Here is a 25,313-nt window from a genome sequence, read left to right on the forward strand (position 1 = left end):
AAAATAGCAATAAAGGACACTATAATGTATATAACATATCTTTTAATTAACAATTTAATATTCCAAAAATTAAAGCATTTCCTCTTCTGCTTTAGGTGAAACTCCATTATTCCTCCCTGCCAGCTGTAGAGGATGCTGCTGACAATTCCACCATCTACCTCAATGGAGGCTTGAACAAGGAACCGGACTTTGAGAATATTACAGCCATCACAGACATGGACAACTCCACCACCAGTGATGGAGGCAAAGTCACCCCATCCACCATACAAATGGACTCCATCTCCCATGATGGAGGTGTGAGCGAGGCGCCCGAACTGAAGGAGGACACCAAGGACACAACATCCGTCCCAGAGATGGACTCTGCCAAAACTGACAACTCCACCATCCGTGATGGTGGTGTGAGTGAGGAGGCCAGTCTGGTGGAGGACACTGAGGACATAGCATCCGTCCCAGAGAGGGACTCTGCTTATACTGACAACTCCACCACCAGTGATGCAGTTGATGCAACCACATCCACCACAGAGATGGACTACAATGGTGGTGGTTTGAGTCAGAAGCCCAGCCTGAAGGAGGACACTGAGAACAAAACCTTCATCCCAGAGCTGGACTTTCCCAACACTGATAACTGCCCTGCCAGTGAAGGAATTTTGAGTGAGGCACCCAGCCTGGAGGAGAGCACCACAGAGATGGAGTCCTCTAGAGCTTCAGCTCCTCTTGAGCCTCTGACTCTCCCTGCTGAAGCTGCTGCCATCACTGCAGGGCAGGAGGACATGTGCCTGGCTGACAAAAAGGAGCTTGAGCTCTCCTCTGACCCCAGGTCAGGTAGGAGGTCTTCTCTCAAATGTATATCAGTCATATGTAAAAAATAATTCAAACATGATTGATTTTATTGTTTCAACTTCAACTGAAGACTCACATTCTTTATGAGTTCAGAAAAAAATAATTGTCTCACCACATGATGTGGAGACTTTTTATTGTGGAGACTTAAGTGAATACTTATTTGGCTGTGTTTTTGCATTGAACTGTGGGCCCTAAGAGCAGGTTTGTGAATGGATCCAAATAGGAGCATCTAAGCTAGGTTGACCTGATGCTATCTGGAAAAGTACTGTCCTCATTAGCAGCAACAAAACAGCAACAACAACATCGTGTCTAATATGAAATGCCTAATGCTGACACCTAATGTTTCAGCTGCTACTACAATGTTCCCCAGCTTTGTACATTCATTGCTGATTTGTAGTTGGGCTGGTGCATGTGAAATAGAAATTACAGTGGACCGCCTCTCCCTGCTTTGCTTGTAATCTTTAATGGAACAAGAAAAAGAAAACAGATAATCTATATTTAATTTTTTGACTATAAAAAGTTGTGAAAAAAGAGGGATTAAGGCAGATTAATTGTTTCTGCTGATGACCGTTCAATGAAAAAGGAGCCATAGCTGGCCAGTCTAGAGTGAAATGCTCTGGTGAGAAATAGTTCTCTGTAGTGGTTGTAATTTCAGCACAATACTGGAGTTAGAATATGCAGACTGACTTAATAAATAAATAAATAAATAAATACATAAATACATAAATAAATAAATAAATAAATAAATAAAACAAAAAAGAATGCACAAAGCATACATCTGTTCAGTATAATGTTCATGTGTTAAAGAGAAAAGAACATGGGCCTTGATACACGGACAGCATTTTAGGCAATATATAATAGATTTAAAACAACAACAACAACAAAAAACAAACAAATAATGGCAATAACAAAAAAAAAAAAAAAAAAAAAAAAAAAAAACTACTACTAAATGATTGAAGTGTTGCACAGTGTATTGCAGTTAACAATGAAACATTTGTTTGCAGGAGGTTCCTAAAGCCACTTTGACTTTGGACCATTTTTAGGGTAAAAAGGCTTAAAATTCATGTTATTATGGTAGTTGGTAGTTACACAACCTAGAATACTATATTTTGGTAACAAAGCAGGTATTTCTAAAACCAAGCAGTCATTTCAACTAGTAGCATACAAATGTATGGTGTGTATACAAAATATGAAGAGTACGTTCTATCTGGTCCACAAGAATAAGCCAAAATATGTGTTTCATGTCACTCTCCAAAATGAATATCATATAGTAACATTAGTCATTGTGATGGTGAATTGCAGGTGCAAGTGCTGCTGACGCTTCAAATTCACCACCTGCAGTGCACCATAGAGGCATCATATGCTAAATGAAGCGAATCAGTTATTGCATCCAGGGTATTTGAGCCTTTACTGTCAGTCTGTCCTTGCATTAAAATCTCAGACAATAATTTTCCAAATAAAAATCTAATTAACGTTCAATCCAATAAATCATAATCAGTAAAATGCCAGTAGGGAGGAAAGGGTGTTTCAAAATGTGGTGCATCATTCTGTTGTCACAGACTGGACCTGAAATCTACAACACACACCCTCTTGTCCAATGTCCCAAACAAGAATGATTACTCACCATTAATTTCTACCTCATTCTTTATTTTCATGCTCCCTATTCCTGTTCTTCTTATTCGTCTTGTCCTACCTCACCGCCACAATGCCCCCTAAAATTTTCCTTCCCTTTCTTTCACTGCCCCCTTTTTATCTTTTCAACCTCTCCCTCTTTCTTCTTTTCTCATGTCCTCCTTTTTTACACCCTCCCCACCCCTCTTGTCCTTCCTTCATCTTATACAACTGTGTATGTATGTGAGCACTGGCCTGTTAGTCAGGGCAGACCTTGAAGTGTCATTTTCTCTGTCTGCTGAGATAAATGTCCCAGCAAAGGTGCTTATCACCCGTTTACGGGTAGAGGGGGGTGGGGGTTGGGGGAGACGAAGAGACAAGGACGAAAGATGAAGGTGGAAGCAAGCAAGGGACAGCGGGCCTGGACGGACAGAATGCAAGGGAAGGCAAGGGAAAGGAAAGGAAAGGAATGAAAGGATCCACTGCTGCATTCAATTGTGCTCAGAAGTCAGAAAAAAAAAAAAAAAAAAAAAAAAAAAAAAAACACTCCTACACAGAAATGTTCAACAAAAGAGCCGTTCAAATCGGAATTCCCAGTTGGACACACAGGTAAGATTGATGTAGCCTGAATTTGCCTCAAATGAGCGTGGCAGTGCACACAGTGAGCAGAACTGTCAATCTTAATCTAAAATTTATTTTAGTAGGTATGTAGTTTAGGTGTTGTGGAAATGTGTGATAGTTTTTTTTTTTTTTTTTTTTTTCTTGGTATTTCTGCTTTATTTGACAGTCACAGTAGGGAGAGACAGAGAAGGCAGCGGAGACAGAGTGGATGGTATGCAGCAAATGGCCTGGGCTCAGATTTGAACTAAGGACGCAGTGATCAGGACTCAGCCCTAACAAATGGTATGCAGTTTTATTCGGTGAGCTACTGAGGTGTAGTAGGTTTTATTTATAGTTCACATTTCCAGATTGCCAGATAATCACCAGCTCTTGGTTTTTTACACACAAAAGCTCTGGCATGCATGTAGGTCGAAGTCACGAAATACTAACCCAGAACTTTCTGAGTTCAGAGCGCAATCGATGGATGTATGGATTCTTATACATGGAGCACAATGGGATAACCTCCCTCATGGTTCCCACTCCCTTCTGAGGAGGAGGGAGAACTAAATCCTACGTTTTTCACAAATTCAACTGTCTGGCAGTCAGTGAAAAAAGCGGAACTATTTTTGTTCCCAGTAACAAAACTGAGGACATACAGTAGCAAGCCGTTCAATCATGACTCCCCAGCTTCTAAAGACTTACTCACCCTCCCTCATCTGGGTGAGTACTATCCTTATGATAACACCAGAAAGATATCTGGAAGGCTCTGGCTATACATCTCATTCTACCTCACTTGAAGAAAATGTATTTTTCCAAATGCCAACAACTAGGGGAAAAAAAAGAGAGAAAGTGCTGAAAAGGTGAGCAGGTATGCGATGTGTATTCAGACAACTGCATGCTTATCAACCTTGAAGTGATGTGCTTTTATTCAAACCAAACTGTCAATTGGCAGACAAGAGCTTTATACTACACACATCAACTCATCCTGTCAAACAGAAACACAACCTCGGAGATAGAGTCACAAACACTGACTAATTCTTGCTTTGCAACCAAAATGGCATGACAAGCTCTCAAGAGCTATCTTACTATGATTTGTATACTCTCCCAGGTTATGCAGCAAGTATGATATCTGTGCAATTTCAGACATTTTAATTACTCAGGCTTATGAAGGCAAACTCAGTGAATGGAGAGGCCAAGATACCAAGTAAGCATGTTTAAAAACAAGGAGCACTATGTTTTGAAGGATACACCCTAAAAACTTCCATCTAGTGACTAGTGGAGGTAACTGCCACAGCAACCGAGATGAATGGACATGGTCCCTGAAAATCCCGAAATGCAAGATAGAGAGACACAGGTGATGTGTTGTGGCCACAAATTATATGAACATTAGGATCCTCCACCACAAATTGCATTATGTGACAAAAGTAAAACCATTTTTGCCTGTTTGTGATGTGGAGGGGAAAGTTAACAGTTAAGCTGAGGCTGGGAAGCAAATTTGATTGAGGTTAACGTTAGCCTCAAGCCTTTATGGTACATTCCGCAAAACTCTAGCCGTCTCTAATCCAGTGGGAAAAAATTGGGTCTGTAATTTTACAATTACAAACAACAGCAAAACACTATGAAGTTCTGTTTAAAAAGCTTGTACTCGTCGTGCTGTATAACCCAAATTTCCAGTATCCAGTCATATGCAAAATTGTTTTTACAGCAAGATTTAAGCAAAAATGCATGTTTGGGAGGTACTGAGCATACGAGCTGATACCAGAGACTTGGATTATACAGCATGACGAGTATATATAAGATGAAGCCGCCGTGAAGGCTTGTGAGTAAAGCTGTCCTGATTGGGGACTGAAGGCAGTACACGGTGAGTACTTGATAGAAAAATTATGCATTAAGGGTGAAATATCCCCTTAAGGTACATTCACACATAATGTAGCCCAGGGATTTTCCCTATCAATGCCCCTTGATGAGAAAAAGGTTCCCCACCCCCGATGATGCCAATTAAAAGTTAAATTAGTGAGGGCTAAATTAATGCTGGGGCTGCTATTTCACCATGATTTGGCAAGGGTGATGTCATTTTATCATTGCTCATTTGCATGTGTGAGTCATTTCATGGTAAAAGCTCATTTAAATACCAATGTTGGATACAGTCACGTGTCAAACATGAGTGAGAGCCGTTAAGACAAAAAAAAAAAAAAAAAAAAAAAAAAAAAAAAAAGAATCTGAACCGCAGATCAGAACCATAACCTTATTATGCGAATAAGAAAAGTTGCAGCATATGAGAACACCTCCAGCGTGACTATGGTTCACACCCACTGAAGTGATAAGGTGCTGTTGGCACTGTGGCATCGCAGGAAAACATTGGGATCAGCCAGACTTCACACATTTCTATCATCCAGGGTGAATAATTTCACTCAAGGAGGAATTAAACTGGCTAAAAATAGACAAGTTATGCCTCTGTGTTTTGCAATTTCCTCTTTCACAAAGGATCATTATCTAATTTCTCTCATTTGCAGTGGGCATATAAATATATTAGGTGCTGCAGATAACTAGCACATCAACTGCAAAATGAATGGCTTTATAAGAAATACTGTTCAGAAAGGATTTATTGTTCCAGCCAGTGGAGAGGGCACAGTTGTTCTCACTTTGCAAATAGAACCCCGAGTTAAAGGAACACAATGCTCTCCTCGGGGTGCGAGGTTTAATGTAGGGAGGAGGTGAGTATCAACGTCGTTCACTTTCTATTTTGCACTCGCTGCCGATGATTAAACAGTAAAAGCCACGTGGTAACTTATTATTTCAGTGGTACTAAACGGATATGGAGCAAAAATGAATAGATAATTGCCTGCCTGGCTGGTTGGTGTGTGTGTGTGTGTGTGTGTGAGTGTGTGGGTATGTGTGTTGAGTTAGAAAAAGACAAACAGTACAAGAAGTGAGTATGTGGAAGATTGGAGAGAGAAACATAAACATCCCTCAACCCACCAGTAATTATTTGAGGTATGAAAGCCATTTCACTTAAATTTAAATGTATTTAATTTACAGAAATGCAAACTGAGCACTTAAAGGATATTTCTAGTTACAGTGGATGTTTTCCCCATTTTCCAGCGTTTTTCTTTCAACCAAGTTTCTGAGATGGCAGACTAAGTGTACTTATGTAATCCACAAAGATGTGTGTGATAAGGGCCTTGCTTATTTAAAAATGAATATATATTTCCATTCCAAATACATTTCAATGTTTTTTAAAGAATGTGCACATTCATGAGGCCGTTGAGAGACAGATCAAGAGATGATGTGTCCATGATATTAGGGAACATATTAATATTGGATCAAGGAAGAAAACAAAATACCCAAGAACCACAGATACATGGGTCGACAACACACCAGAGTTGTGCAGAGGCATCACTATATGTATTTGTATTTGTATTTGTTTTGGAGCAAAATAATCTGAATTTGGATTTGCAAAAAAAATTTTTTTTTTTTTTTAATTGTTGTATTTTAACCACAAAGAAATGTAAAATGACTGAAATTCCTGCTTATTAAAACTAATGACTCTGCATTCTGTAAATCAAAAGTGTCAGACTTCTGTCTCTGTGACCAACATATGAGTGAAGTCCAGTTAGTGGAGTTTCCCAGCATGCTTTTGGGCAACAGACATAGCACAGTTCATTGTCAATTGGCTCATGTTCCTTATTTAGTTCTTTAGTTTGTATGTGTATTGTTTATCATGTGGCCTTTGTGTTGTGTTATTAAATTAAAAGAAAGGTTTGCATTATTTGTGTACTGTGACTGTCATTGTCTATTCTTTTAGTGTACCTCTATGTATTTTGTTATATTATATCTAGGTGTGTGCTGCTTCAAAGTAAAAGATTGAAAGACGAAGACAGCTAAAGCAGTGTCATCCTTCACAAGTAAACCCAGATTGTGAAGATATTATATGTTTTATCTAAAGCTGTTTTAGAAAAAAAAATGTTCGGATGGTTAATTTATTCATCAGGAAGCCGTTATTCATTACTTGCCAAATATGGATTCAGATCCCGGTGCATTCTTGCAACACACCATCTGTGATTGGGTGTGGTCGCCATAGAGGAAAGCAAAAATACCGCTGTCACTATAGAATAAAGCAAAATGGGGCAATGAGCATGTGTACAAACCACACAGGCAATGATACATCTATGTCTCCTTTATCTATAATGCATTTATGATATATACAATATGTACCTATTAGATCTGGCTCCACTGCATGAATTCACTGTAATTTATCACATCATTTTTACAAATATGTATCAAACAACAAATTTCCTTTATCTATGGCATAATGCACTTGAAACGTTTAACCTTGATACACCTGTGAGCAGTTTGTCTTTGTCACCTGTTTCAAAGGCATCTAGTCAACTTTCCCTGTTTGCATTAACCTCAAATACAATTCACAATCGGCACTAACCTCAATAGCTTGTGCCGATCCAGAATATCAAAACCAAAAACATGCTGGCAGCAATGCATCTTTTCCAATGCAAACATTAAGAAAAAGGGAGCGGGCACTGTAATGATGTCACCGGTGTTATCTGGTGGACACACAGCTTCAACCATCAGAATAGGATGAAGCCATCGCTACTTTCCTCTGACAGCAGGGAAAACAGACACTTATGTGGGCGGCGGCATCTTGTCAGGGAAAATGCAATATGCATTAGACACAATCCAATCTGTCTCCAGAGTATCGGTGTGTGCATGTGTGTGTGTTTGATTGTGTGTCTGCATGGTGTGTGTAGATGCAGCAGAAAGACAGAAAGAGGAGAGTCTCAGTGGGATCACTTCGGTTGGCACGCCGTCAGACAAACACACTTCATTACAGGGCTATTTACCTGATTAACTGGGCTACTTTATCAGCTACACAACACTCAGAGAGACGTGTTTGTCAGCAACACCTCACCCCGAAAAACTCTTTCTTTCCCTCTCTCACGCACACTCAACCGTACACAGCGTGTGCACAAACACAAAGACTGACTTACTGACTATTTGAATGGCTGGCTGCTGAATCAAGACAGTGTGTTTGATATGACAATCTTCCATCTCTTGACAGACAGTGCATGACAATGAATATACCTCCCTTTACTCGAATTGATGTCGCTTCGTAAGAGTTGGACGGATGAGTTGACGACCTGAATAATCTATGCTGTATTTCAGTTGCTTTTTCCTGTGGGGAATAGCATTTGGATAACCTTTTCATGTAATGGAATGTAAAAATCAAAAGGGAATAAAGCCCGAAGCTTTCTCGGGAAGATGAGAGAGAGGACAAAGCCCACCTTGAAACATTGTCATTACAGAAAGGTAATGATTTCCTTTCTTCTTTTCTTTCTGTGGATCTGTCTGCAGGCTATTTGAGAGCAGAAATTCATAGTTTTCCAGTAGTGATTCTTAAAAGTGCTGAACTGAACCAAACCCATATGCCTTATTCAACCCAATTACACATGTATTCCACACAGACAAAGCTCTAAATTACAAAAATACCCTTTTCATGTATTCGATGCTGATTTAACTGGGCACAGCACAAAAAGCAATAAAAACAATAACCAACACAGAAAGAATGTTTAACAAAAAGAGCAAGAGTGTATATCAAAGGCACAGTGTGTTTCATTGCTCTGGGGGCAACACTGTATAGGGGCAATAATGTTAACTCTGTCATTGTTCCCTAAGCTTGCCATAGTAAAACACTTAAAACACAGCACACACACAGTGTGCTGTCTTAAGCCAGCAGCAAGTGTCTTTTCTTGCCTGTCCTCGTCTCCATATGTGGGCCCTGTTGGGCCCTGCACTGAGCCAAGCTGGCCTATCTGAATTCAGATCACAAGCAGAGAAGTTTGGCAGGGCTGTGCTCCCGGTCACAACCCAGACGAGAGGGGCCTGTCTGGGCCAGGGCCCTGGTATCACACCCCTGCATGGTGTGCTAACAACGCCTGGCTGGTACGCACACACGCTGACACACACACACACACACACACACACTGTACAAAAGTGATGACAAGCTTGTAAAGAGAGGTGTTCAAAATCACATAAATGTAAACATGCATATTTACATATACACATTTTTAAATATACATATAGCAAGCCACAAATGCATGTATGGACGGAAATAGCAACTGATACACATTTTTATTGCATTTCACACCTCCCATATGGGTGCAGATCCACACACACACACTGTCTGGCACACACATCGCACCCGGGCTGGCTCCCATGCTGACACTACAGCTGTCTGTGTGATACCACAGCAGACCTCTGATCACAGGTGCTGTCGTGTCTCATGGGCTGGGTTAAAAGAAGACATGCCAAACAGAGCAAGAAAGACTGAGGGAAAAAAGGAGTAGAGAGAGAGAGACAGAGACAGAGAGAGAAAATGAGACATAAAGAGGAAAAAAGGGCACGACAGAGTGAAAGAGAAACAGAGGAAGACAGAGAAGAGACAAAGATAAGAGACAGAGAAATCATCCGCATCCTAAAACCGGCACAGATACCAGATAGAAAACAGAGAGCACACAGGAGCGTTGCTGTCTGTTAGTTGTCGCCTGGTATGATCTTTGATCTCCTCAAACAGTCTAAAATATCTGTCAGGTTGCATTTTCGTTCTGGTAAATAGAGCAAGAAAATTGCTAGCTTTTTAGCCCCCACTGGAAGACAAGACATTCCACAGAGCAATGTGTTTACTTCAATAGAAATATGATGGAATCGTCTTGAGGCTTCTATTTCTGATCATTCCATTATTTGAGTCTGAAAATATATTCATTGCAAAGTGCAGTGCAGCAATTTCCATGGAGGCCGGGGGTTTAACTCATAAACGTCAACTGCTGTGAATGAGAAAGTATCTTTGTAGTTTGACCTCCATCTACCATTAAGAAATACATCTCTCCAGAGAAATGCATGCTAAGAATGCCTGAAAGAATTTTCGTGATTGAATTGCAGTTAAAAGGCAAAATATCACAACAAACTCACACCCATTAAACACATCTAAACTTAATCTTCTTTATTTGTGTGTGGTTTTGCGCATCACACTGAACTGAACATGACACTAACACCTATTGTCAAGACTTTCATTCTCGGTATTATAAATTCCTCTCTTAGCAGGCTAATGCGATTTTAGCATACATGAAAATAAAGAGTGTTAGTGGAAAAGTGGAAAGACTATATAAATTCTACATGTACTCACTGGCCACTTTCAATAACTTTCAGTGCTGAATTGGCTTGATCATGTTGAGGCTGTTACGGGGACACAGCTTACAGGTGGTTGACAACATATACGCAAACAAACAATTAAATGCATAAAATGTTGACTACAGCCAGTCATGAAAATACTGTAGCTGAAAGATGATTTAGGTGAGGACTGTTTAGATTCAAATTAAATGGTTAGAATGATCATGATCATTAGTGGCATAATTCTCACATTTGGCAGTGTTTTTTTTTTTTTTTTTTTTTTTTGTCTTCAATTGAGTCTAAACAGTCCTCATTTTCACAGTGTCGCTGTAGCTTTAACAATTTTGCGCTGTGAGCGTTTGATTTGGCAGTTTTTGTCGATTAACTTTAGGCTTATACTGGATTTCCCTTTATTTCATTTATTGTAATAATTCTAAATCGCATTTGACAGCACGGTATTATCATTTTCTACTATGGCGGCTTTGGCAGTTGTCTCTTACACTTTGGCAGCCACCAGTTTCCTTGGCAAGAAAGCCCTGCCATTTGATATTATACATAGAAAATTAATGTAAGCATTGATTAGGCTATCAATAGGCTTCAACAGTTTCAAGGAACCACAATGGAAATATGTCTTAGGGCTTCTTGTGTTATCCCTTTTTTCTGTTTTTTACTGATGACATTTTTTTTTTTTTTTTTTTTAGACTTTCAGCTCAGCTGTGGATTATTAATGAATTTGTCAAATAAACTAACTAACAGTTACACTTCATATTGTGGGTCCTAATGGAGCCCTGCTGGTGTGCGCCACAGATTCAATGAACAGTCATTGCCCAATTCACACATTTATTTCGCCCACTTGTAAAGTGGAGGAGCAACAGCATTTGCTACAAATGCACTGTATGCATTTGGAGATAAAGTTAAAGATCCAATTAGCCCCTGACTCTCCTCCTAATATGTTTCCTCTCCAAGTCTGTGCAGATTATGAAAATAGAGCAAGCCCCATAATTACATATCCTTATTATCTAAATGTCACATTTTCTATCTGTGAGATGGATGGGGTATATAATGTGTTTATTCCAGAAGACAAGTGTTGAAGAGAAATGAGTGGAGAAAAGAAGTAAACAAACAAATAAGCACCAATGTTCTGTTCGAATGAGCTGCTGCCGGTGGGAGGATAAAGGCACAATATAGACCGTGTTAACAATGGAAGCACTACTGTACATAAATCCTACATTTACACCTGCACAATGCAGGTAAAAACACAGCAGTCTAAATAGCAAACTGAGGCTGAAAACGAGAGAAGCATTGTACCTCCCAACTGAGATGCCACAGATTTAACATTAATTGCCTGAATTAATTTCAGGTACCCAGAGCGATCACTGCTGTGAAATCTTCTTACAGGAGAGAAATTCTAACTTACGCTGCATTCTGAAGACTCATCTCGACGGCTGGAGAGTGCTCACACGTTAATTCAAATCATTGCCAAACTGTCACACTGACAACAACACAGATTTACAGGCTAACGACTAACACTAATACCCTTGCATGTTAATGAAGAAAATAAATGCATATGAAGGTATAGAGAAACCTAATAGGTTGCTTAGGGACCTGTAACAAGTATTATTATTGACATGATGAACTCCTCAAGGTTTTTCATATTGATGACACTGTGAGGCAAACTGGGAAAATCATGCAGAAGTAGCAAATCTCATGCTTCTAAGGAGAAAATACATCTGGGTAGAAAACATAAACCTTTCTTCCAAGATTGTGTTGTGCTGTGTTGCACTGCCACTTGGGGCTGCCAAAGTGTGAAGCAAAAGGAATAAATAAAGGCATAAATATACCAATAAGAGATTACTCAAATCAAATGTTTGAATCCCTGCATGAAAAAACAAAATTTCAACAGCACTTGTGATAGTTTACTCTAAGGCAACATGTGTAAGAGATGCACGAGGATTTGAGGACTTGGAACATGACGACATGTTGAAGGGGCATTGAAGGAAATTCAGCAGTATTTGCTTGAACCTGAACATACCTGAACACCTGAACAACCTGAAGAAATCAGGCAGAAGAAAGAAGGACGATAACGCGGAAAAGAACAGGAGCATTTAGCTTTGCAACTCACAAGTCAAGCAATATTGCTGAAGTAAGTTAGCAGCTATTTTACCCAGACTCCAGAGACCTGACACAGACCTCTCTGTCAAAAGTGCCCATGTCCATGGGGATGGATTAATGTCATCAGTTGCCATGAACAGCAATGTGCTAAAATGTGCTCAGAGGTTACAAAGTCATGGGGTGGATTTCTGCTTTAACAAAAACAAACTCAAGCTGTTGTAAGCCTACATTGTAGATATATATTTTGTGTATCATTAGTAGTAATGGTACTGTAATACTAGTTGTAGTACTACTTGAAGTACTAATATTGGTGGTAGCAGTAGTTCTGTCAAAAAGGCAAAAGGAGAGTTTACTAAGCTGATGAAGACGAGAGGGGATATACTCATCTGAATTGTTGAGGTTCTGGATTAAAGGTAATAACTCTGATGGGAGAGCATATATTTTTTTAGATATCATCACTATTTTGACACATACTGTCTTTCTCATGAGACAGAGTCAGGATCCTGAACCAGGCAAGAAGTGCATGCATTCGCCTATACAACATCACAAACACTTGAGCTCCATGGCAGTTTCAGCCTCATAGACGGAAAGTTGATATATGGTAGGCACAGCGTTATGTGCCGCTGAACAGATAGATTTTTGTGCACCAGTGAACTGATGGACACACAGAACGAGATGGCAGGGCTAACCCACGCCACTGAAAAGGGAACCTCTGCTGACTTCAATGATGCCTCCCACAAGAGTCTACGACAAATGGGTCATGGTTTATGAAAGGGTGTGTGGCTTGTGTGGGGGGCAGGGAAGCCATTACCAATGAAAGTGTCTGTGTGTGTATCTGTGCGTGTGTGTCTTTCTATATAATTTGGCCATATTATGTGAATCTGTTTAGAAGTCATGTCTTTTTATTAAAAGCCACACCCATTACCAAGGCCCTTTTTTGCCAATTGGCATGAACAACTGTCCTCTGACTAACCTTCCCACAGAATCTTGTGCACATCTGTGAGTCCATTTGGAAGTTATGTGCCTTTTTGCTAAAGGCCACCCCCATTGCGATACCCTCTTCAGCCAACTGGCATGAACACAAATGTACACATTCACACACACACACACATCCTCCATGCCAAATTTAAGCCTCCTAGGTTTAAAACAGTGGCCGCCAAAGGGTAGGGAAATTTTTTGCGGACCGACCGACCAATTGACAGAGCCCATGGAGCCTATAAATCATTTGCTAAGCCAACAGCCAACATCAGTCACAGCAGACAGAGGCAGCACTGATGCATTTTCTTTTCCAATATGAGAGGTCTTAGACATGAGGAGCTCAAGAATTTAGAGACTTACACAATTTAAAACATTTTTCTAGTGACTCCCTAGGAAATAGAAAAAAAAAAAAAAAAAAACATCTTATTTACATTCCAGTGGAGAGTAACCAGCAAAGGCCAATCATTGTAATGTAAATGTATAACCTTTGCTACACTCCCTGGGAGAGCATTGATCTCTATCATTTCGCCCTTTTCTCTCATCATACACGCACTCCTCTCTGTTGCACGGTATAGTGTGCTTTAGATCAATAGGAAGCACTATGTGTGAATACATCTCAGTGGTTGTTTGATATTGTCACTAGGGAGCTCCGGGGGAAGCTTAAAAGCATGAAGGAGAAAAACAAAACAAAACAAAACAACAAAAAAAAAACAACAACAACTATACTATCAGGATGACTAGGGCAATTCCATTCATTCCAAAAGCGCTACAGATTTAAGAAAACATTGAATGCAGCTCCAAGCTCAGTGTTTCAAATGAAGTTGATTATGTGGCGCTGCTTTCTAGCAAAAGCCGTACACAAGGGCTAACCAAAAAATATAATTGTAAATGTTAATTTTATGTGAGCAATTATTATGAAATACAGGAGTTCATGGAGTCAGTCTAATGGAAAGATTTACTCTGCTAACACCAAGGCCCATCCAGGTAATAAGACAGAGTAAAGAAAACTACTAAATTTGATGGTACACTGTATGAAAATGAATATAAATTAAACTAGGGCAGCCATTTTCAGTCTTGTTCTACAATGTAAAAATCAAATGCTGAGAAGGCTAAAGCTTTGATGTATACCTCCAGCGCTCGAGGCCAGACCCATGGTCCCATGGGTCACCACTGATCAGCAATACACACTTAGTGAATACCCAGAGGCGGCCATGGAGAGCAAAACGCGTGGGGCAGAAGAGAACGACACGGACAAAGAACAGATGAGAGACTGACACTGTGTGTATCACAGTGTGCTGTGTTAGAAATAATTGACTATATGTTTTCTCGCTGAGGGTGGAAGGTCAGTGAAGCACATAGGCTCTGTTTGAATGGCAGTGTCCCTTTGCCTGTACACTGCCGCTTTCAGAGCTGCCTTTTCTCTTTTGTACAGATATAGCAGCCTGGGAGTGCCGCTAAAATAGACACGCTAGTCAGGTGATAAGATAAGGTTAACTCAGTCAGACAGCCCGAGCTCCCTGACTTGGCTCCCAGTGGAGGCTCAGCTCCTTCACAGCAAGACAGCTATGTACATTGTTGCAATGCAAAATTAATAATGTTGTTCTTTAATATTGATCGAATGTCTACTTTTGCCCATGTGTTTCTAGTATGTTCTACGTCTCAATTCCATGTGCACCCAAGAGGGACTACTTCAGGATTCATTCCTAAACATTCGCTGTGCAGCAATAAAGTCTTTTGTCTTTTATTTTTGACTTTTTAAACAAATGCTCTGGTATAAAGTTAATTTACACAGATTGGACATGTTTTAAGTTTAACCCGAACCTACTCTCCAAAAAGAGTAGCTGATTACACATGTCTCGTTCCATGTCCGATACATGTTGATCTGTATTCTCTTGGTTGTCTTTTATCATTAATACCTCATTGTCATGTCCCTGCCCTTCATGCCAAAGGGAAAAAAAAAAAAAAACAGTAGCGGTAACAACCCAGTCAGTAGATAGTTATTATTCCCTCTCCAAGTAGATTTCTTTACACACCTCAAGTTCCTATGAAAGTACTTAAAGCCCTCCTCTGAACCTTGAAAATCTCTGTAAAATAGTAAAAAAAGCAGAGAACAATCTTAGCAGAACAATAGTCTGATAACATACTCTCCCACAGCTCAGAGTGTCCCTATCTCCTCCGTCTCATAAAAACTTAATGCGGCCAAGCTCTTAAAACCCAGACAAGGAGAGCCCATTTCACCAGCAGACAAGTTCAATTTCACTCCAGAACCTTCTTCAGAAAAAAATGCATCTTTTTTTTCAAAGCCACTTGGCAGAAAAGCGAAATCCTATTAAATCTTTCAGCAAAGCTTCCATAAATATTATGAAGAAAGTGTCCCAAGTCACACTTTCTTCTCTTAACCCCCAGCCACTAAAACAGAGCGCTGTCCACTTCCTTGAAAAACCTATTGTTTCTAAATCCTGGCATGTCTGTAGATGCTCTGCTGTAAATTCCACTGTATCCTCGAGGGTAGCAAAGCTGCAGATACTTCATCTCAATAAAAATGTTGTATTTGGTAATATTCGATCTTTTAAACTCCATGAACATTTTGATCAAAACTAACACTGCATGCTTCCATAACCAAACTGGACCAAGCGAATATGGGTGCAAACAAGCCACAGCTAAAAAGGTGTGCAATAAATCAATAGCATCGACTTCTGACAAAACCAAAAAAAAATTACTGGAAATCAGCCCTACCTCTTTCACAAGTACCCGCCCAGAAGCCAGTGCCGGTACAGTCGCAGATGAAGCGGTTCCATCCTTCTTTACATGCACCGTTGTTCTTGCAGGGGTTGCTGTCACATTGCTTGCCCGTCACCTTACTACATGAGGACTTGATGCCCGTTACATTCTGGGACTGGGCAATCTGACGAATGTCCTTGCTGCGTCCGTCAATGAACAGGTCCCGGATGCAGCCCACATAGCCATAGTTGAGCATGGCAGTCCACAGCTCGGTGGGGAGCACCAGGCCCACCCTGTTGTCAGGCAGACCGCCAAGATAAAGGTCCCCTTCCAGGTCCAAAATCTCGTTTTCCCCACTGGCCGTGAATGGAGTCCGGCGGCTATTCACTGAGATGATGCCTGGAGGGAAGAAAATCTGATGTGACACACTGTAAACACAATTTCACTTGTTTCCACTGCAAAATCAATTTATTTCAAGGATTTCCTTAATTTGATTGCTGTCCTCTCTGAGTGCTAATTCACCATATGTCTCATTGTTTCAAAAAAATTAGCACTAAGTAAAACTTTAAACAAGTGAGGCTGCATTGGAAAAAGTAATATTATTTCACTCCACTGGGAGACTTTATGGACATTTCATCCAGTGTATATGTCCCTTGAGAAAATTAAAGCCGCAATTCACATTAAAACACTTAATTAAAAGAAAATTCTGGACAGTGTAACTGCTTCCTAACAAGGGTAAAATTACAGTCATGCAATATAATTTGAATCTTGCGGGATCTCCTCTCAGCATGTCTAAAGATAGCGCTGAAACCTGTGTATCAAGTTCAGCATCGTGTTTAACTGTGAAGCATGAATCACACTCAATCCATCCATTCTGTGCAAGGATCCCATGGCTCAAATGTATTGATGAAACTGATTCCACATGGTTATAGAGTTTAATATTACAACCAATTTTTCGCTAAAACTTGCATTCAATGATTAAGTGTCTCTTCGTGAGAACCTCAGAGAACTCTTGAACAAGCTTCAGGTTAGTGGGTGCATGTATACTCAACACACAACACACACACACACACACACACAAATCCAGTGCACACCACATCTGTAATGCAACGAATCTGAAATGAAAAGATGCAGTAGCAACAAATGCTACCATTTTTATCACACATGGATGAACTTTCATCAGAGAGTAAAGCATTTGACATAATAACTGTGATTTTGGCTAGACACTATCAACCCTGCTGTATTGTACATTTTGTGTGTTTTACTTGTCTATTATCTTGTACTGTATTGGTCTATTTCTTCAGTTTGTTCTACTCTACTGAGAGCTACGGCAAAAGGAATACAAAAACATTTTCACCTCCCTGGACATTTAAATAGTTTATTTGAAGGAGGTAGAAAGGCATGGTTTGTTTTCAGGTTTTCCCTTATCTTGCAATCTTACCTGGACCTTTCTAACAGCCCTTGCTAAGGTCAAGTAAATGTAGCAAGGAGATGAAAAGGTCACTTTTTTCCATACAGCCCAAATTTAGCTGTCTGAATATGGTGTAATGTGAGCTCTCACATTTTACCAGTGTTACATTCACCTTGCAGCCAGACAGAGTGATTCTGGCTGGAGTGCTTTGCAGACAAGAAACTTAATTCACTTGAAACTCCCATTAACATTTCATTCAAGCCACAAGTGTGATTATGCCTGCTCTTAACCAGCCCTCAGTCTCATATCCATATATCTGTCTCATTCCTCTTTTTCCCTGTGAAAATCCTACTTTCCACTCAGCTATCGCACTGGAGGATGGGGTGGTGATTAATCAAAGCAGCGAGCCCTGACACATGGTTAAATTGGCTGCTCTAACCTGATATATAACACAAGCTGTAGCAGAGACTAACACACCACAGTCCTCTGGGAGGATCCCACCTAATGCAGAGATTGTGTTGTGTATGGAGCTCAAGGCAACAAAAGTTCCTAACCTTTTTTTCTCTAATATAATCTTCCGGTAATACTCTCTGTGTATTTGGCCATGTTTTGAGGTCAGAGGACATACAGATGGAAGCAAGCAAGGGGAAACAGAGTCAGTTGCTATCAAGAGAGAGGTATGACTTTATCCCAGCAATAAATCATCACAGAAATTACTCTTCTGAGAAAGTTTTTACATCCTACTGTGCTTGCAATGATAGCCCCGCATGATTTAAAATTGTATTTTTTACTGTTTGTTGCAGTTGCACTGTGACAGCTATTATCACACCACAGTGCAAAGAGTACATACATGGGATACTTAGATTATTTGTTATTCTATTTCCATTTTATTTTTTACACAAGTCTTTCTCAGTTGAAAAAAAATCCCCTTGGTAAAGAAAAACACACTTGCAAAAGTATTTGGTTACTGATATTGTAAAAATCAATGGTTAGAATTTTTGTTTTGGCTGCAAATAGTCATGCTACCACAAAATAGTGACACTAACTGTGTTTTCAAGCTCGATAAGGTTTTCTGGCAATAAACACAATAAGATGGGATGGGATTAGCTCTCATTAATTTAAGGATGCCTTCCTTTTGTATATAGGAGTCTTGTTGTTCAAAGTTTTCTGTGTTTTAAGAGAGGTTTTAAGAAAGGTTCAGCTTACTGAATCTATAGAAAATGGAATCGCTCCTTTACTACTGAAACACGATGGCTAAAAGTAGCTTAAAATCCTATCAAAGTCTGAATTCCAGCCTTTATTAATCTACTGCAAAATGTGGCAGAACCATAGATACTAATCTCATAGATCTTATGGGTCCTGATCTCCTACCCTCACCCCTCTGTCCTTGCTTCACTCTCACCTGAGCGACCGTCTCTCTGGATGTCCACATGGTGCCAGGCCCCGTCATTGACCTTTGCCTGTGTGGCCTTGACCTTGATGGTGCCTGAGCCCATGTCCAGCAGCAGGTACAGCCCTCCATCCAGCAGCTCCACTGCAAAGAAGTCCACCTTGTTGTTCTTCTGGCCCCTCGCATCCCGCCGGTCCTGGGGCTTGCCGTGGGTGAAGAGGATGAGCCCGTTGGGTTCAGAGGTGCGGAAGTCGAAGGAGATGGAGCCGACTCGCTTGGTGTTCCACTTTGGCAAGCCCAGGTAGGATTCAGGGGTCTCAAAGTTGATGGGGTCTAACGTCGGTACGTTTTCGCACTTGAAGACCACATCGCCCTGGAGCTTCATCTTGGGGTCCACGATGCGAGCTAGGCGGGACAATTCCAGGCGAATATCGTTGTTCTTGTATACCACCTGGGTAAACAATGCAGGAGATGCATATTCTCAACTGTAATTTGGTAATGTAGAAAAACTGAGACAGAAAAGGATGATGGGTATCAGGCTGGTCAGCATTGTCAGGTTTTTGACTGCACTCACAGTACTGATAGTGGGCACTTATTTTGCAATTAATTATGTCAATCTGGTTATTATTTGTAGTTGCAAAAATAAACTCTGCATACAAATAAGTAAAGTACGTGTTGGGAATCCAAGTAATGAGATAATAACAGCATGCAACTTTTTGTGACTGGTGACTATAACTCAGCATGAAAAGTGTCAGCAAGGTTTGATTTTTTTTATTAAATTTAGATGATGCTCATAGTCAGTCTCTGCAGGGAATATTTTGCCAGGACAGATGAAAAACAACATTTTCTATGTTAATACACTGTGCTGCATTGCATACTGCAATATCACATAATCATACTGGCAATATCACATATTGTAGATTCAAGGACAGATGGATCAATAAAACTAATATCTTCTAAGATGCGCATAGCACAAATTGTATCTCAGAAATTTTCTATTTCAGCTTCAATCCATACTCTGGAAAGGAGATTACACACAAACACATGACTGTATTTCCGATGGATTGATTATCGCCTACTGTGCAAAGTGTGATGTGACAGTTGGGATATTAGAGAGTCCTCCCCAGTAATGTTCAAAAAGGGCAGTTCTAGTGAAGATAGGGTAAAACCCCAAAGGGGTATCAGTGTCTCTGGGAGAATATATCCAATATCACACCTATTTACCCACAATAAATTTGCACCAACCCCCTAATCCATAAAACGAGAAAGCAGCCTCACATTATAGTCAAATACAACAAAATACCACAGAAAAAGCGAGCAGAGTATTGTCAATTGGAATCCACTGAGGCGGAAAATTAATGTTTTTTTTTTCATGCCTTCATTTTTTTTATCTGGGGAAAAAGACGGGGTTTTCTTTCTGGTATATAGGGCAGTGTGTGCAGGAAACAGCAACAGTGATAGAGGGAGCACAGCTGTCAGCAAACAGATTTTACTGCTCTGGGATTACCAATAATCCTGGAAGATTTGACAGTAAATCAACACAGGTGACCCGAGCCCTGAGAAGGACTGAAGAGAAGGAGAGGGAGAAAGAGAGAGGAGGCGACGCAGGGGACAGACGAAGCGGTGTGAATGAGGGCAGCAGAAAAGAAGGAAATTGGATGAGAAAGAAAATATGGCAGGAGGCAAATAGAGAAAGAAAGGGAGAACAAGAGAGAGACAGAAATCTCGAAGACTACAAGCTATATATAAAAAAACGGTGTGTGTCAGTGTGGCATATTTTTCAAAAAGTCTGTGTGCATGTGTGTATATGCAGGTGAGTACATCTTTGTCCAGTGGAAATCACAGGACAAGAGCCCTTGAATCTCTTGAACATGGTGAGGAACAAAATGTGCTTAAGTGCTTAATCTAAATTCACCCTATGGCTCTAATGAAGCTGTGGACTTTTATTTTAAAGGGTTTTACCTTTTTTTTTTTTTTGACATCTTTGGGGGTAATTTATAGTCATTTTGGTCTTTTGGATTTTTTTTTTTTTTTTTTTTAATTTATAAGCAGCTTTCTTGTATGTTTGCTTTGCTTTTTCTAATTTTCTTTGCTTTTGAAAGAAATGAAATGAAAGCGTATTTCACTCTGTATCAAAAGGATGAAACTGTTTCTTAGAGTCAAAAGAGGCTAGCTGAAGGAAGATGAGAGAAAATTGAGGGAATGTAAAGCTACACTTGAGATACATACTGTAGGGCATGTAGAGTTACAGGATGAAACCATATTGTTTGAGTATGTCATTCCATTTCATCACTTAACTCATACTGTACCTTAAAGGATAATCTTTATATGTTCACATATGTTCCAGGTGAATTTCTGCTCTTGGTCTACGGGAGGCTGAAATCATTATGTTAACTTAACCCTTACAACCTTAACAACAAAACTTTATACTAAATGGGGTTGATTTGGAGAATAGTTTTTTGTTTTATTTTGCAGTACCACATGGCTCTAATTATCTCAGCTTTAGCCACTGTTTTTTTTTTTTTTTTTTTTTTTTACTTGTTAAAACCAAATAATATGCACTGCACTTTCACCTGACTTTTAGACCGTTCTTGGTCCAGCCATAATAATCTGCAAACCATTTTATTCAAATGCAGGTGAGACAAAAATTCACAGTGTCGTACTGATATTATATTTCAGTTAGACTACTCTTGGCCACAAGCACAAACTGAATATTGCATGACAAGAGGGAGAAAAGGGACATTCCCTTCAGTGTTGCTCATTTGCAATATAGATTTTTTTAATAGCAGTGTGACTGTGACCATGCAGTCCCATAATCCCCTAACCACAGAGCTCAAGGAAAACAAAGACTTCATTTGCAAGTACACATATCTCTATGTTTTTTATTTCTAAAAAACACGTTTTTTTCTGCAGATGATATCAATCAAAAAATAATGCTAGTGGGCCAGGGTTGGCTTTTGTGATGAAGTTTTGATTTCAAGCAGAAAGCATGTTACGTAAAGCATTACATACAACAATCAGTCTAGTTTGTTATTCCTGGAATGGCTTTCATCTGTTTAGAGAAGTCCCAAGGCACTTTGTCTTTGTTTGGCTCTGCGATTCCATGTCTTAAACCCCAAATATGGCAGCCTGGCCCTCCTTCTTATTTTGCTTGACAGTGGAAAGTCTTTACCAAACGCCCCCCCAGGCACCTCAATATCACTCAGACGTACTAATCTAACAATCAACTAGCCCCCTGACATTGAGCAGATCTGTTTTGGCATTATGATTCTGTTGTCCATTCTGCTGCAGGCTGATCAATAACGTAATGGAAATGATGTTATAAAAGAGAAATTGCCTACTGTGGCTTTGTGTACCTCATCTTTGCCTTTGTTATGGCTGTGCTTTGCAATGCTACCCATCAGCCTATCAAGCAGCCTTGTGGGGCCCATTCACACTGCACGCACAAGGGCCTCTAACGACTCCATAAAGCCCAGATCCTCCATCTCTGCCCTGGATGGCATATTGATCTGGCCTGGTAGGCAACAAGGAGAGGGGCATACACACACATACACACCCACCCACACACACACACACACACACACACACACACACACACACACACTCACACACAAAATCCCCCTTACTAATCTACTTCAGATCAGTGCTCATGTCCTCTTGGCCCTGGCCACAGCTGCTGTCGGCTGGTGATTTAGCCCCAGTGTTAATGAAGAAGCAGGGTAATTCCACTGAAATAGAGTGGAGACACACACAGACACACAGTGGGCCCCCAAAAGCTCCACAGAGGAGAAATAGTCCTCAATGTGCTCAAACACACAGACAAAAAAAACCCTTATATATGTCAGTGTTTACCAAGCACAAGCAACGATCAATTTCACAATAGCTAGTGAGTAAATACTGTTTGAAACTGGATAAGACGGGTGATGGATACAAATGAAATTGGTGATATGTCGTAATCATTATTGGAAATCAATCTAATTACCAAAATTCTATTTTGTATTGACAACAAAGTCAAACACAGTCAAGCACAGCAGCACGCATACATTGCAACACAGCTTTGAAATGTTCATTTTATACTCAATGCTGATCAGGGTGTGTTACGATTTAAGTCATTATGAGATTTTGAGAGAATCTTACCTCTTTGGCATGATGCATTGACTGCTGCAACCGAATTTTAAGGCATGACCAAATGCAAAGATGGATCATTTAAAGGTACAATACATACTAATTACCATGCTCACATGTGCAAATGACCATGATACAGCAGAAGTGGCTCATGAGTGCTGTTGATCAATGACTGCTGAGATTTCAAGCTCTGGAAACCAACAACAGATCAGTTAGGGAGAGAAATGCAGTTTTATTTGATAGGAGAGGTGAGTTGATTGTTCAAAAATTTGTGATGATGTGGCTGAAATTTTTAAGCAGCCCTCTGGCACACAGTCGCCGCTTCCTCTGTTTCCCAAGAAATATAAGTGTTGAGATTTTGCTATAAAGCTACAATAAAATAAAATGTGTATTATTTTTGGCAAAACTTGTCAAAGAGCTATAATGTAAGATAGTGAGAATAAGCTGAAAAGGCACACAAAGAAGCCATTTTATCTCAGTGTGACTTTAGCAGTAACCTAGGAAAACCAGATATAGTCGTGATCATAACAATAATGGATGCTGTGAAAGAGCGACAAAGGCAGCTGAGGGAAAATGAGTGTTTTGACTAGTTGTGCTTGTAGCCTTAGGCACACTGCAAATCTGATCCCAGTACAATATAGTACACCCTGATACGTTTGGTTTGGCATATAGGCTTCATGCTTTACTTTGAATAAGCTTGTCAAAATTTGTCTCTGTGGCAAGTATACTACGGCCTTTAAATTCACAAGGTCAAATGATTTTAAGTGGTATATTTATATTCAGGGGGCAAGTCTTGTTGGGCCAGTGGTGCAGTGACAACACACCCAAACTCAATACTTTAGTGCTTATTGAATGCCAGTGAAAGCATAAGCTATTGAGTTAATAAATAATAGAAGTCCCAAACCGAGCCCACAGGATCTCTTGACATTTTTTTTTTTTATTATTTTTAGTCTGTTATTTTTTCTCAGAAAGCTGTCACTACGTCAGTGACAGCTAGCCAGAATTATTTTAGGAATATGCCAGAGTTTGAATATGCTTTTTTGGGAAATTAATTGTAAAATGACTGTTCTAACTTAGTGTCACATCCCTGCCAAAATATCGTAGTGGAGGATATACTGAGCACGCAGATGTTGCAATTCTGTTAGACAAACAAGGAGACACGAATCCTTTTTTTATTCCCCATCCTGAATCAGTAACATGTTTCTCATGTGTTCAGCAGAGGTTGCCCAATAGGTGCACAAAAGCCCTAAAAGAACGGGAACACTGGGATTAATTACTGCTGACCTATAAAGAGATTGTACCTTTACAGAATTCTAATTTCAAAAATCATTATTGCTAAAGTTATCATGGCCATAACTGGGACAGGAGGAGTAATCTGGCAACCAGATGTAGAAATATTTTGCGGTAAACTCATTTTATAATACGATCATATAATCCAAGGGTTATTGTTATAAGTAGGATCCAACAGTGTGTATAAGGTATCACCTTGACCCAAATTCTGTAAATATATAGAAACACTATTTGTCCACTTCAAATCTTCGAGAGGGTGAGGAGTCATTTCATTAAAGTTTGCGGTTTTACCCATTCATAATGTCTGGGCCTCTGAGCCAAATAAATAAATAAATAAATAAATAATCCTAATAATTAAAAGGACAGGGTGACATTTGCATTTGGAATGGAGGGGAAAACAAGTACTGATGTACATACTGTGGTGACTAACACAAAACTGATGACGACAGTGTTCCTCTCAAATGCCAAATATTGGTCTCTTGCCCTCCCTCTACTTCTTCTCCTCGCTTACTCATCTTTCACTTGTTCTTCATTCCTCCACCTCTCCTTTTTTTTTGCATGCTTGCTTCGCTCTCTCCCACCTATTGACATTCCTCCCGATCCCACCTGTCTTCTCCGATCTCTCATACTCCCTTTTTTTTTTAGCCTTCACACCTTCTCTCCCATCATTACAGCCTTTCCTTCCTCCTGTGTTACTCACTGTCCTCCTCCCCTCCTCTTTTCCCCTCCTTTTCCTCCTCCTCCCCTCCCTTCATCCTGAGTAGTGCTGCGATGACACCACAAGCCCCTGCCAGCCCCCCCGACAGTCTGACACAAGTTGCCGATGCACACTACACAGCTCCAGTGCTGGCACGGGTGCCCTACGCTGCTGGGGGTAGTGTGTGTGTGTGTGGTTGTGTGGTAAGAGGGGGGTAGGGCACACTGCATGCCTCTGCAAACATCAGGTCGACCAGTGAGTGAGCCAGGCGGCTGCCCACTGGCCCTCAGTCACATGACCCTCTGCAGCCCACATGGTCGAACACGAGCAGGGGGCGGGGCTTGTGCCTGAGTGTTGTG

General features: G+C 40.2%; 1 protein-coding gene across 1 annotated transcript in view; it reads right to left on the reverse strand.

Annotated features, from left to right (window-relative positions):
• nrxn3b (neurexin 3b) overlaps nt 1–25,313 on the reverse strand; it is a 302,450-nt gene that overhangs the window by 199,567 nt on the left and 77,570 nt on the right. Inside the window, exons 7-8 of the mRNA XM_030047060.1 lie at nt 18,855–19,293; nt 16,057–16,440 (exon numbers count right to left, since the gene is read on the reverse strand). Coding sequence (XP_029902920.1) covers nt 16,057–16,440; nt 18,855–19,293 — 823 coding nt within the window. The remainder of the gene's footprint in view (nt 1–16,056; nt 16,441–18,854; nt 19,294–25,313) is intronic.

Source organism: Myripristis murdjan, chromosome 24, assembly GCF_902150065.1.
Source record: "Myripristis murdjan chromosome 24, fMyrMur1.1, whole genome shotgun sequence".
Classification (NCBI taxonomy): Eukaryota; Metazoa; Chordata; class Actinopteri; order Holocentriformes; family Holocentridae; genus Myripristis; species Myripristis murdjan.